The 15272-nt window shown below is 42.0% G+C and overlaps 1 protein-coding gene across 5 annotated transcripts in view; it reads right to left on the bottom strand.

Annotated features, from left to right (window-relative positions):
• The window catches only part of LDAH (lipid droplet associated hydrolase), a 90025-nt gene extending 75995 nt beyond the window's left edge, over nt 1-14030 (bottom strand). For 4 of the 5 annotated variants that reach the window (XM_006091711.3, XM_023756462.1, XM_023756463.1 and 1 more), the window contains exons 1-2: nt 13971-14030; nt 5621-5776 (exon numbers count right to left, since the gene is read on the bottom strand). In XM_006091711.3, coding sequence (XP_006091773.1) covers nt 5621-5774 — 154 coding nt within the window. In that variant the 5' untranslated portion in view covers nt 5775-5776; nt 13971-14030. Of the gene's footprint in view, nt 1-1569; nt 1662-5620; nt 5777-13970 lie in introns of those variants that run through there. The other variant, XM_023756461.1, reaches the window with a different exon arrangement.
• Between the last annotated feature and the right edge of the window lie 1242 nt (nt 14031-15272).

Raw genomic sequence — 15272 nt, 5'->3', positions numbered from 1 at the left:
ATGTTAAAACTGGTCTAACACCATTACAAACTTTTGAACAATAATAGATACAGAGGCAGAGCTGCCTCAAACTGATTGTCAAACTGCAGCGGGAAGGCCAGGGAGGGTTGGGGGGCAGGAGGAAGGGGGGTAAGAGATCAACCGAAGGACTTGTATGCATGCATATAAGCATAACCAATGGACATAAGACACTGGGGGGTAAGGGAGGCCAGGGGATTGTCAAGGGCGGGGGGAAAAAAAGGACACATATGTAATACCCTTTGTAATACTTTAAGCAATAAAAAAAAATAAAAAAATAAAATAAAATAAAATAAAACTGGTCTAACATTAAGGAGAATCCAAAGATAACAACTACATAATTTAGATGCAATAGTTACCATGACAGGACATATAAAACCATAAGTACCAAATAATGGAGCTGCTATAAAACAATATTGTTTTAGTTACCAATGATTTATTGACCACTTACTATGTGGAAGTCACTGTGTTAGGCACAAGATAGAGAAGGGCCTCTTTGTAATTCACATTTTCGTAGGAGAATATATACACATAACTAAATAAGTAAATAAGATAATTCAAGAGTGTGATAACTCTATGAAAGAAATAGGATTGCCCTGCTGGTTGGGCTCAGTGGTTGGGCATCGACTTATGAACCAGGAGGTCATGATACATTCCCAGTCAGGGCACATGTCCAGTTGCGGGCTCCATCCTCAGTGGGTAGCTGATCAATGATTCTCTCTCATCATTGATGTTTATATCTCTCTTTTTCTCTCCGTTCCTCTTTGAAATCAATAAAAATATATTTAAGAAAAGGAAATAGGATCATGTGATAGAGAAGGAAAGAGATTAGGGTGGTCTGAGAATAATGTCCGAGAAGGTGGCATTTAGCTAAGACCCAAAAGATAAGGGGAAATGGATCCTGTAAGGATTTGAGAGAAAAGCATACTAGGACGGGAGAAGAACAGGTGCAAAGGCCCTGAACAAATAAAGAACTTGGCTCTTAAAGAAACAGAGAGTCCACAATGCCGGTAACATGACGATCCAACTTGTAACAGAGGTGGACAATGTAAGGCAAACTGTTTAAATGCCATTGCATACTTCATCACTTAAACGTTATGGCTTATGTTACACTTTATGAACCATGAACTAAACTTCCTGGGTAGGAAACCACAAAGCAAATTAAAAGGGTCTTGTTTATACAACCAAAATCATCAGATATATGTCTGTATATATATAAAACTCCAGGTGTAGGGATGCTTGAAAACATTCCAATACAGTAATACAAGTAAAACATTTTATCAAAGGATATCAAAATGTGTTATAAACACATGCGTGAACACACACACAGTCAAATGCTAGCCTGCTCTGAGCAATGTGTAGCAGAGCTGTGGTGACCATCGTAGTAAACTCCTAAGTACTCAACATGGCATGTACTAGTACACTTAATGCCTTCCAGTTACTCCTGCAGGGGACTAGCTTCCATATATCAAATTAATGTGGCATAGTACCTCTATGGAAGGTTGTCACATGGAGAGAGCCTTCTGCTCCATCTCTAATCAGTGTACTCACAGCACAAGACATGTCCCATGGTTCCATGATCACCATCTGAGATTTACAATGATCCAATATATTCTACAGTGGGTTCTCAAATTGCCTTCCTTTGCTCATTTTACTTCTTAAAGAAAGTCCAAGGATAGTACCACTTAACAGAAATTCTGCAACAAGGGTTCACTGGAAAAGATGAAACTAAATGAAAAGTTCTTCAATATGTGGATTCACTCCTCATTAACGTTGCTAATTTAAAAGTGATGAATTAATTTTGCTAGCTGCAAAAGCCAAGTAATTTAAAATGAAATGTTATGTCAGTCTATTCAGAGATGGATTAAACATGATGTCTATAGTGGTTTAACAAACCTTGAAATACTGTCATCCGAAATTTCCCCAAAGTATAAAGAGACTAGCCTCCCCCCCCAAACAATTCTGAATCCCACAAACTATTGAGCAGTACCAGCCTATCGCTCCCACAAACACCATGGAAAAGGGCCAGGGGCAGCCATAAGAATAGAAGGGCAGACATAAAAGAACACTAGGACACTAACTGTGACCTGAAAATGCCAAAGCACTATAAAATAACGAGACTACAAAACAACAAACGTTTTCAGCTTCCCTTTCTCCAGATCCTCACCCTGGCTCTTCCCTATGCGGGACTCTCTTCCTTCACTCTTCTCTAACACCTCCTATACCTCACTGAGAGCAAAGACTTTTGCAACACAGTATTCCTAGCACCTCGTACAAATGAGTGAGTGACGAATACCTCTGAGTGGGAAGGAGAGTGAGCTGTCTGTTCCACTTACCAGTTCACCTTATAACAACCTCGCCTCCTCTAAGACGGGAGCCATCTATCAACTCTTTAGTCATTCCCACACATTCCCTGAAAGACTTGAACCTTCACTGACAGTTTCACTTGCCAGTCCATGACCAAGATGATTTCAAAATCTGGGTGGACTGGCCAAGCCAACACCTTTGTCCCATAATTGAAATAATTCTGAAAGTCACATCAGTCCATTGCTAGGCTGGTTAAACACAGCTTGCCCCACCCCACGTTTCTGGATCAGAAGATCTGGGATGGGGGCCAAGAACTTGCACTTCTAACAAGTTTGCAGATGATACCACTGGTCTTGACACCAAGTTTAAGAAGCACAGGCCTAGAACTTTTCATTACCCAGAAGTGGTTAGCATCCAAAGCATGCTACCTTACCAGCTGTTCAGCTTCATCTTCTTCCCTTTTAGACCTCACTCCCAATACACATGCTATTTGGTCAGAATGCTGCTCAAATTTTTTCTACTTGTTTTTTTTTCATCAATAATTCCTTTCATCCTGCATATCAGCTATTTTCAATGCTGACCACTTTCCTCAAAGCCCCAACCCACCCTATGCCATCCTTATTATCAACAGATCACCTCAACTCTTACTTATTTATTTTAGAGAGAGAGAGGGAGAGAGAGAAGCCTCAATGCCGGAAGCTAATTCCAGCATGTCATAAATGCAAGAAGTTTCATCAAAAGGTTGAGGGAACATGGGGATTCAGCAGGGCTGAATACATATTACCTGCTGCTGGAATAGCTAAGGGCATTTCCCCACACCTAAAGATCTGTATATATTATTGCCTGTTACCAGACAGCTGAGGGCATTTTAATCTACATGTTATTGCCTCCTGCTGGCCAAACACCTGAACAGCCGAGGGCAGTTCCCCCAAAACAGACAATGCCTACTGTATATTAAACCTTAACCTTTGATACCCTATATAATAAAAGAGAAACCTGTAAATTGAACGTCCCTCCACAACACTCACCAATTAATCAGGAGTATGCAAAATAACCCGACAAAGATGGCGGGTTAATTTGCATGCACAGGCGCCAGGCGGAGAGCAGAGCAGGAGAGCAGGCAGAGAGTGGAGCGGCTTGGGGAAATTGGCTCCCAAGCCACCAGATGGAGAGCAGAGAGGGAGAGCTGGCGGCTTGGAGGACTTGGCAGAGTGCATGACCACTTCCCATGAATCTCTTCTCAGACAACTACTGGAAGATGTGCCCCACCAGAAATAAGGGAATAAACCAAGACAGAAGAAAATATGGGATCCAGGAAACAGGGAATTAAACCCAGAGAGAAAAACGGAATCCTCAAGTGGTTTGTGCAGCAGTCAGTGGCCTGGGGAGCAATCAATCCAGATTGGGGCCAAAGAACAAAGTCCTAGGAGGGAGATCACCCAGAAAAAAAACAAACTGACTGATTACTCAAATGCATTGAGGAGATTTTTTTTCACCTGTAGAGAATAATTTTAGGATAAATTAAGAGATTAAAACATAAAAAACTAAGCAAATGAAAGAGACAATCATTAACGCAGAGAAAATAAACAAAAATGTACAAGAATGTAATCATAATACCCTATAGACTTAGCTATATAATATGATTGATACAATATAATAAGCTATAACATATTTACAGTTTCATTTTTAATCTTTAAGGATGAGATAGACATATCTATATATATAAAAGGCTAATATGCTAAGTGTCCCTCCGACTGTCTGACTAGTCACTATGATGCGCACTGATACTCAGGGGGCAGAAGCTCAATGCAGGAGCTTCCGTGACATGCACTGGCCATTTACAAAGAAATGGCACTGCAGACCTGGCACCCACAAAGCAATACTTGGCTTCCCCCAAGTGAGACACAGGCCCCCCACCACCCCAGAGCGACACCCCACCAAATCTCACCCAACGCTGCCAAGACCCCATGGCACAAAATGCAGCCCACAGCCCAGCCCAGCCCGAAAATGGTGGCTGCGAGCACCGGGTAATGACTTTACATAGCAACTCCCGGCTTCCGCTCCCTAGCAACTAGCCTGCTTGGAGTTTCTTCAACCCAGGAACACGACTTGCTTTATAGCCAGGTGCAGACATTTCACACTTTAACCAAATGTCTGTGAAGCGTTTTCCCATGCCTCATCTCATTTGATCCTCACAGAAGTCCTGAAGTAGGTAGATAGGAGACTCGGTAGAATCCTATTTTCTTTTCATTAGCCGGAAAACGGAGATTTAGAAAGTTTAGAAACTTGACCCGACTGAAAAGAAGAAATGGTAGAACTTGAAAATAACTTCAGGTTTTCTCACTGTGCAGAATATAGTCAAACACTGCTGTAGTTAAATATTTCACCCTTTGTTCTCCCTGCATCATCTATAATAATAATCTGTTTTGTGTTGATATTTACTGCTGTGTTGCTGACAATTACCTGAAAGAGAAGTTGGGGTGCTTCACTGGGCTGGAAAAAGTTGAGCTAAATCAGAAAGCAGGTCTAATTAAGCAAGTTTATCTATCTATCTATCTATCTATCTATCTATCTATCTATCTATCTATATAAAGCTCTTGCTGGCACCAATCACACACATGTGTTTCCACCTGTCATTGTTGATCATGAATTTGGTTGATGCTTCTATTATAGAGAAAGGGCGAATAGCGATAGTAAAATATTTATTCTAATTAATTTCCTTTCAACATGCATGAATTCGTGTATGTATATGTGTATATATATATATATATATATGTATATGTTTATATATATGTATATGTTTATATATATGTATATGTTTGTTTATTTTTCAATTCACTTACAATTCAAAAAGTGCCTTGAATACCTACAATCAAGTATCCACCCCAGACATTCTATCGACAGTGATCCAGTAAAAGTCACAAATGACACAGTTGCCAAATCCCATTCTATACTAAACTCATAATCATCTTGAAACAAGACAAAAAAGTTAGAAAACTTTGAAAAAATATTTGACAAAGTTCTAATTATTGTAAAATGTGAAAACATTCCAAAATTAGGTGTATGTATACTTACAATTGTGATATCTATATAATGAACAACATAAATTATATAAAAAAATGCATACAAGGAAAAAAAAAAACTCAGCCACCCAACTACTAAGGGTGGTTGTTATCAATGATTTGAGTGATTTTATTTCCTCCCATAAGCCTTTTCATATGTACCAAATTCTCTTTGAGATCAGAAGTAGTTATAAGTATCTATACAGTCTCTTCATCCAGATTTTTAAACTTACCAGGAATAATGAAAATGAGCAGCTTAGGCCTGTTGGCACTTTGATTCTTAAAGAGGTTAGTCCAGGGCCCACATTTTAGAACCTGGGTTTCAACTCCACAACATAAAGTGAATTCCTCATGCACAGGAATTTCTTCCTTGATTTCTGAGTTCATTTCTAAATAAGGGAAGAAAAACAATAGCAAGAGTCACTAAAATGTAAAACCTGAAGCCAAAGACAATATTCAAGAATAAAAATGGCAAATTTCAACATACCCAGAAGGAATGCCACAAGGAGATATGGGGATAGATGACTACTCAGTTACTATGGATTATAGGATTGCATAAATATAAGAATAAAGTAAACACCACGAGACTAGAAAGAAGCAGGGAGACAAGTCCTTGATGAAATAAGACTACAGAGGAGTGTGGATCAAAATCAGATTAGCCTTTCGTACAATTCTCCTCTCCAGTCTAAACGAGCGGTTGCCAACCTTTCAGACCTTATGGACCATCAGTGGTCTTCGGACCACCACTTGGCAACTGCTGGTCTAAACCGACAATAACCGTGGACAGCTAGCACTTTCCCTCTGCTGACATTCTCTTAGAACTCGGAGCTTTGCCAGCGAGACAACTCTGCCTTCACCTGGTGAGAAACCACAGGAGTTGTGGCTTGCTCTTTTACCCTCCTAGGGAGAATTGTAAAGAGGGTCAGTGACCTTGATGATCTGTTTTCCTCTATTAACCCTCTCACCCTGAACTGTGTAAGCATATTTGTATGAATTTGTCAAGCACCATGTTATCTACACTAATAAAAGAGAAACATGCAAATTGGTGTCACTCCACTACGCCCACCAGCCAATCAGGATGAGTATGCAAATTAACCCAACAAAGATGACAGTTAATCTGCATATGCAGGCACGGAGTGAAGACTTAAGACTGAAGACAACTGAAGACTGAAGACACTGAAGACTAAGATGACTGAAGACTAAAGAGGCTTGGCTTCTCCACTGCAGCCGGAGCGAAGGCCTGGGTACCGGTGCCGGAGGAAAACTGGTGCCAGAGGAAAACCAGTGCCGGCAGCCAGGGGAAGGAAGGCCTATTGCATGAATCTCTTTGTGCAATGGGCCTCTAGTTAAATTATAAAATGGGTAGGTGGAAAGCAACAGGATGAGACAACACCATGAACGATTTCCTGAATCCTCCAGGTATGCGGAAAGGTGCAGCCCCAGTGATTTACATCACTCCACCTCTGCTCTGCCTTCCCCGTGTCCATCAAGAGGACCATGGCTCAGGCGTTCAGTGGTCTTTCTATCCTCCTCCTCAGCTATCCTCCATTCATTCCAAGTTCTCCAGAGTCCAGAGTCCCAGCCCCTTAGGGCTTTTTCTCCTCTGACCACTTTTCACTGATCTTGCACTCTAGTTTGTCCTCATGCTTTTCTGCTTCTGTAACTTTGCTAATCTTCTGTTGCTCTGCTACTTCTGAAATGCTTTCCCTGCTTGCACCAGTTATGAATATATTGCTGCAGCTCCAAATTCACTCTTTGTTGCCTTCTCTGGAAAAATGGATCTGGGCCTTTTAGATATTTCTCCTCTGCCAGCTGACATCATGTTAAGCTTTGTCAGAAGAGACACGACAGAGGAAGGGCTTTTCTGGTTTCAATGTGTCTCCCGGCAGGTTTATGGAGCACTTGCTTCCCCCTTTCTCCTTCTGCTTCTCAGGCTGTGAAGTCTCACTAGTGCAGTGGTTTCCAGTTGGAGACTACTGTGCCTCCAGAAGACATATGGCAATATCTGGAAATAGTTTTCACTGTCATAACTAGGGGAGGGGGTACTACTGGTGTCTAGTGGGTAGAGGCCAGGGATGCTGCTAAACATCCTACAATGTACAGGACAGCCCGCGTCCCCCCACAACAAAGAATTATCTAGCCCCAAAGTTCAAGAGTACCAAGGTTAAGAAAACCTGCTTTAGTGGAGCCTATAGAATACAGCTTTCTCCAGCATTTGGCCGCCTGCTACATTCTTTCTCTCTCCAGCTCTCTACAAAGTCAGCAGCAAAGTAGCACAAGTCCAAGGTGTAGGCTTGTGCCCCAGACCAGGTGGCTGCTCCCCATACCCTCTCCTCAGCCCAGAGTCACATGCTGGAGACACTGCCCAGCTGGCTTTCTAAGAGCCACCTGACCTTTGTCCCCCACAGCAGCCTGGACCTTGCCCAGCAGCGCTCTAGGTGGCTGCAGAGGAATGGCCATTGTGGCAGTCTCCACAGCAGTGCCCCGAAGTTCTCTGTACCCACCTCCTGCCTCCCTCACCTGCGCCCAAGGTTTACGACTGTGGCCCTTCCATCACAGACAAATTATTGGTTCTAATTGATCCATCTGCTTTCTAACGTTTCTAACAGCTCACTTTTCTAGTCTCATGTTATGTTGCCTCTTCCATTTTCTTCATTTATGCCTTTATTACTTTTACTGTCATTTTAGTGGACTTAGGAATCCACTGATGTTTCAACCTCCAAGTGTAATCAAAAGTTCAAAATTGGTTTTCTTAAATAAAACTACTTAGAAAATAAAAAATTCTCACTTAGAAAGTGCAGACTCCTCTCCATTCAAAATATAGTGACTGACTAAATAAAAGCATCAACTCACCCTTTCTTATGGGTTGATTTTTTACTTCACTAATAAATGTCATTGTAGCCCAAATTCCAAAACTATCACAAAACACAGTATAATTATGAAGGTCCTATGACATTTATAAAGTTAGAACCAGTATAGATTTAGCTGTTATACACAGTATTAAATTAGGAAATTGATAGAAATGCACTGACCAAACTTAATACTTGCACCTGGAGAGAATCAAAGTTATTAACCATATTCAACTCACAAACACTTAACTTCAAGCCCAAGGCATCTCAGGAGTTTGATTAGCCACAAGATCAATGAGAAATCAAGTAGATATGAAATTTAAACATAGTCTATAAAAATTAGAAAACAAACTAAAAGCAACTAGACTCTAAAACACCTTGATTATATATGTAACTGAGAAACATGGAGTTAATGTATTTATTTGTTAAGTATCTTATTCTATCTACTTCACTCTTATGCTTCTGTATGCCACACAGCCAAATAAAAAAGCGAAGGAAAACAGGGTATGAGAATTCAGATTATTCCTTACCGAAGAATCCAAGGTAACTCAGTTCTGCAAACAAGTGTCAGATGAACCAAGGACAGTGCTCTAATTACATACTAATAAAGGCTGATGGCCCCACCTTCAGCCAGTTTTGATAAGCAGCAAGACTCAGGCTGGATAAAAACCAAGTGTGGACACAATTTGTACAACTTACGCAAGCCTGATATACCTAGATATCCGGGTTCGTATGCTTATATTAATGGGTTTCTAATGTTATTTAGTAAAATAATTTTTTTCCAGTTATATCTTATACAAACCTAGGCAACATATAAAACAAAAACAGACTTTGATCAGTATACATTTTAGAGATTCAAATTTATAGAATCTACTAGAGGCCCAGTGCACGAAGTCATGCACCAGTGGGGTCCCTCGGCCTGGCCTGCGGGATCAGGCCGAAACTGGCACTCCGGCATCCCCCGAGCGGTCCTGGATTGCGAGAGGGTACAGCCCAGGCCGAGGAACCCCACCGGTGCACAATCAGGGCTGGGGAGGAACACAGGAGGTTGGCCAGCTGGGGAGGGACCACAGGAGGGCTCCAGGGAGTGTCCAGCCCATCTTGCTCAGTCCTGATCAGCTGGACTCCAGCAGCAAGCTAACCTACTGGTCGGAGCATCTTCCCCCTGGTGGTCAGTGCATGCCATAGTGAGTGGTTGAGTGGCCTTAGCATATCATTAGCATATGACGCTTCGATTGGTTGAATGGCCGACCAGACACTTAGCATATTAGGCTTTTATTATATAGGATTTATTATAAAGCCAGCCAATGAGAACAATGAGGCTGTACAAAGGAACAAAAACATTTGGAAGTGAAGTTATTTCACTTCAGCATGCAGTATTGTCTGCATTTTATTTTGGCACTCGGCTTTACCCATTCACGTAAGAGCTACAAATGAAAAAAGCTTTTTAAAACTTGTGTTTCAATGTCCAGTAGTTTTCAATTAAACTACATTACACTTGAGAGGCAGTGAGCTATTTATCATATATGTAAGGCAAATAAAAAGTTCCTGAAACTTCTTCTAATGATAAAAACTTTACTTGTAATATTATGAAGTGTAAGTGTGGCTGTGTTATTGATCCATTCTTACACAGAGCAGAGCATACACCTGGCATGTGTCTGAGCCTTGACTGGAAATTAATTTGTGCTATTCCTGGGCACTAGTATTAAACCTACTTGTAAAATATTTAGTGACTGAAAAAGTGAAGATTAAAATTTTAAAGGCCCAGGGAAGAGACACAAAATGTGTAATTGCTATCAAAACACAATAAAAGAAGTACAAATATATACAAAAAATGGCAGTGGAAGCTTTATTTCAAGTTCCATTTTTTAAAAATGTAACCTGTAGCAAACATGAAGATGCTGGTGATCTCTACATATTGAATGTTTGTTACATAACAGAGGTGAATCTAGGAGTTGTTTTAATTAGATGGGTTTGTGTTGTTTAAAATGTGCATACATTAAAATTAAGTTTAATTTTGCTTTAACAAGGAAAGTCTAGCTTGTTTTAAAACAACCTTCCATTGAGAACAATCTGAAAAGCCAGAGAATATATTGGGGGGGGGGGGGAATCTGTTAAAAACAAAACAAAACAGTAACCACTAAAAGAATTGTACCAGAATGTGTAATAACAAGGTGATAAAAGGGGAAATAGAAAACATAATATAAAAATGAGAAGAAATCAGAAAATACTGACAGGCATAACAAATAAAGAATAAATATTAGCAATAAGTTAAATGTAAATAGACTATGCTAATTATATAAAAAGGTAAAGATGGTTAGGTTAGATAAAAATGAAAGTAGTAACTATATGCTACTTATAACAGATACACATTAAGAATAAGGACAGCCCTAGCCAGTTTGGCTGAGTGGATGGAGTATTGGTCTGTGGAACAAAGGGTCCAGGGTTCAATTCCGGTCAAGGGCATGTACCTTGGTTGCAGGCTCTTCCCCAGCCTGGGGCCCTGGTTGGGGCTCATGCAGGAGGCAACCAATCAATGTATTTCTCTCACATTGATATTTCTCTCTGTCTTTCCCTCTCTTTTCTTCTCTCTCTAAAAATCAATGTAAAAATATCCTCAGGTGAGGATAATAAAAAAAAAAAAAAGAATAAGGACACACCAGGAAATAAAGGGAAAGGATATAGAATAATATACCATACAAATACTAGTCAAAGGAAAGATGATGTAGCTATACGGAAATCAGACTTAAAACATAATCTTTAAAGTAAGAAGTATACGAGAGATAAACAGAGACACTTTGCAATGACAGAAAGCCAATCCATCAGGAGACCATAACAATTATAGATGAACATGCACCTAATACCTTAGCCTCCAAAGGCACAAATTAAAAACTGACAGAAGTAAAAGGAGAAATAAATAAAACCATAATGTATAGTGGAAGATCTAACAAGACTCTTAGTTCCTGACAAGATAAGCAAAGAAAAAATATCAGCAAAAATAAAGATTTGAATAATGAAATCAAAATCATCTTGTTTCAAAAATCGACCCTACCAACCCTACAGCCTGACTTCCCTGTTTCCATACAGAGCAACATGATTCCTCCAGTCACCTAACTTAAAAGCTTCTTGAACAGCTCCTGCTGTATTCTGGAGGAATACCCATACACAAGAAAAACAGAAGCCAGCAAAAGGATGAAAAGGAACAATTAGAAATGGGCATGAACTAAGATATATAAAGCCATGTAAGCCAGAAGGGAATGTTTCAAGAAAGGGAGGGGCTGGTAATGAAAAATTAAAAAAATACAAATGTCAAAAAGAGCAAGAGAACTGAGGCACGAGTAAGAGCTCACATTTTAAGAGTACTTTCTATCATACAGGCACTGTGCTAAACACATTATAAATATTGTGTCATTTAACCCTGACAACAGTCCTATGAGATGGGTACTATTATCTCTATCCCAACAAAACATGTGAGGAAAAACTTGATTGAAAGACACTGCCTAAGGCACACACTGGTAAATTGGAATGTGGCAGAACCAGAATTTGAACCCAGGCGTCCGAATGAGCTCATGTTCTTTGAGGGAGGTTAGTTGAATTATACAAGGGGACCTCCTTGTAGATTTTTTTTTTTGCATTGTCCTGTGCATCATAATAATTTCAAACACTTTTAAAACCCCAATAACACATTTATTTATTGCAATTTGCATAAGTAGAATGAAAGAGAAAAAGTGGGAATTTGACCACATAGCCCTTCATGCCTCAATACAGCTGGAGTCAACACATAAAACAGATGCATAAACAGAACATCTCTCCCATCTTTCTCCAGAATAATATGTCAGAGGAAGTAATCACTTGCTATATCCTGACATGATGATAATCTCACTGCCTGCAACAAAACCACCTTCTTTTTCTGTCGTTTTTTCATTTGTGAAGTATATTCTCATCCTTCTCATCTTCATCATCCTCATACAGCAGGAGCTTTTCCAAGTAGGCAGTACAATCAATGGAGTAAGACATTGAAAGTTAAAAATTATTTGTCTGTGGTTATAGGGCTTTAAAATGGCCCAATCAATTCAACCACCTTCTGACTCCTACTCTAGGAATTCCCAGTCACATACTCCTCTGACATTTTATGCAATACTGCAGAACCTGAGAAAGAAACAGCATAATATTGTAGAGTGGGGATGGGTAGGATGTGCTTCACATCAAGCTTCTATGAAACAGTCTCTTGCTCCTGCTTAATAAGTGGTCGTGAGACTAGTAATTCCACAACTTTTACATTTTGTCTAACTTTGCCAGTTTAATGACAACATACTAACCTCCAGTAAAATTCTTCTCAAACTTGTGCATCCGGGTCAGAAGCACAAGCTTATATGATGAATATAAAATTCATTACCACTGCTGAGGAAATATCAAAACTAAAGCACATACTACACTCACAATGAACTTACTGAATTAGCTTTACCTGAAAAAGGGGAAAACATTTTTTCCCCCATAACTCCTTTGCTTCTTCTAAGCCTGTGAATCAAGGAATAAAGTGTCCCAATCTGCATCCTGTCTTTTAAAAATATATATATTTTTTAAATTGATTTTTTTTTTTTGAGAGAGAGAGAGAAACATTGATGAGAGAACAAAACATGGATTGGCAGCCCCCTTCATACCCCTATCCCCTAGCGGGGATCAACCCACAACTCAGCATGTGCCCTGTCTGGGAATCAAACCATCAACCTTTCAGTGCACAGGAGGGAGTCCTGCTCAACCAACTGAGCCACATTGGCTGCATCCTGTCTTTTGTAGAAAAATAAAATCCCAAGGGTGAGAGTTTACAGTTAAGGTGTTAAGGATAAATGAAAAGCAGTGTGAGCATAAACGCCTGCTGCAGAAAACAGAGCTGTGAAGTGTGTGTGTGTGTGGGGGGGGGGGGCGGGGGCTCATTCTTTGAATGCTTATTAAACCACTGTTCCAAATGCTAGATGAATTATCCGTTGATAAAACCTTATCCAGTGGGTACGAATGTACCCCCCCAATTCACAGATGAGAAAAACGGAGGCACAGACTACTCCAGTAAAACACCAAGATGCACCATAAGGGGTACAGGCAACAGAAAGCCCCAATGTTTCCCCAAAAACGCTGCGCTCTGAATCCCAGGGAGCAAGCTCCGTTTGGACTTTGGCGCCCTAGAGCGTTATTGAAGCAACTGCTGCTGCACCGCACACCTGTGGAGAGGGCGCGTCAAGTTCAGAGACTGGCCCGGCGGTCCATCTCCAAAGGGACCCAGTGTGACAAGTGCAGGAGCGACGAGGGGGAGGGGACGGATCCTCCGGAGAACGAACCCCGAGTTCAGACCAGACGCTCAAGGACTCGGCTGATGGGCACGTGCGGAAAGGGAGCCCCTGAGCAAGAGTGGCCGCCACAGGGCTAGTCAAGAGGCTGCACTGGGAAAAGGACTCAGCTCTGGGCCACGTCTTCCCCGGCAGGCGCCCTGCGTCCTGCCCCTGCTCCCCCGAGGGCCCGCAAGAAGACCCCCACATGCATGTCGGTGCTGGGTCAGGACGGAACACAGAGGAGCGACTGCTGGGCCAGCAGCCAAAGAGGGTCCCGGCCAACGTGGCCGCGGACCTCGGGCGGTCGCAGCGCTGGCGGCAGGGGCTCTGCGAGGAGCCAGAGAAGGAAGGGCACGCCCGGCCGGCCTTCCCCGGGCAAAGTTACCCCAGCGCGGCAGGCCCAACCTCACCTGTGCCCTGCAAGGCCGCGGGCTCCGCCGTGACGGTCCGGGAAGGCGTCACAGGCGGAAGTCCTGCGCCCTCTGACGTCACAGCGCCGCGGCGCGCGCAGCTCCCGGGGGCGGAGCCTTCAGGTGGCGCTCGCGCGCGCTGGGCTGGGTCGGGGGTGGGAGGTGGGGGCTGTGTGGTCCCGCTGCAGGGAGACCGCCGGGAGGGTGCCGCTGTGTTGGAACTTACTTTTCATCTTTTTTTTTTTTAAATGGTTTTTCTTTTTTTTTTTTTTCGATTACTCTTCCCTTTCATTTGAATTGCACCCCCCTCTTCTCTCAGTCACCCATAATATACTTCTGGCTTCCCTTCCCGTTTCCCCCATGTCTCCCTTGGCGTTTCCTCTGCCCATTGTCCTTTTCCTCCTTTGCTGGTGGCCTCTCTTTCCTTCCCCACGTGCACAGGGAAGTTGATTCTCAGTTGACTTTATTAGCGTGACTGTAGCCAGCCCATGGTACCCAGACTCCACGAAGACAAAGGTCTTACTCGTCTTGTGAACTGTTGCATCCTCAGCGTCTGGCACATTGCAAAGTGATCAGTATATATCGGTCAGAAAGTGCAGTAGTGGGTATGATGTAGTGTTATGGGGGGGGGGGGGGGAGTGACAGGTAGACCAGCCAATCATCAAAGACTCACCTGCAGGTAGAAAGGAAGCCTTGTTCCCTTTGCATTCAGCATCCCAGTGATAGGAACCACCATCCAACTGGTTGTTGGAAGTAGACTGGTCCTTTTCTTCATCACCTCTCTCCCTTTTCAGTTTGACTTTCTAAGTATAATACATAACACCATGGATTTAGAAAAAGCCACTCACCGTGCTAAGAGCTTTTCATGAATCAACTCGGTTTTAGTCCTCACAGCAACCCCTTGAGGTCAGAATTAATATGTGATCACAGAGTCTGGAAACATAGACAAATACACAAAATAAATGATTACATTACATGAGATGTTTGAGGTGTTGTCCCTCCTTACTAATGCACAGTTCAGTGTGTGTGTGCAAAAATTCCAGTGAATGTGGTTCACAAATGCAGCATCTCTTTCAATCCTTGCATATGCATCTGTGGTGCGTCGTCTCAAGTGATTTATGCCTCTGATTCCATTACATAAGCCTCTGCTAGAAAAATTAACCAAGGGGATTCAATGTTAGGGAGTCCAGCCTAGCTGGGAGGATCTAGCCCATAGTCTTTCTTGATTGCAGCCAAGATGGTTGGTCAGGGCTGTAGACATCAACAGAGTTCCACTGAGACTGAAGAATCTACTGCTAAGCT

This window comes from Myotis lucifugus, unplaced genomic scaffold (genome assembly GCF_000147115.1).
Source record: "Myotis lucifugus unplaced genomic scaffold, Myoluc2.0 scaffold_94, whole genome shotgun sequence".
NCBI classification, from domain to species: Eukaryota; Metazoa; Chordata; class Mammalia; order Chiroptera; family Vespertilionidae; genus Myotis; species Myotis lucifugus.
Note: the sequence above shows the minus strand (reverse complement) of the source record. Positions and strands in the feature narration are given on the sequence as shown.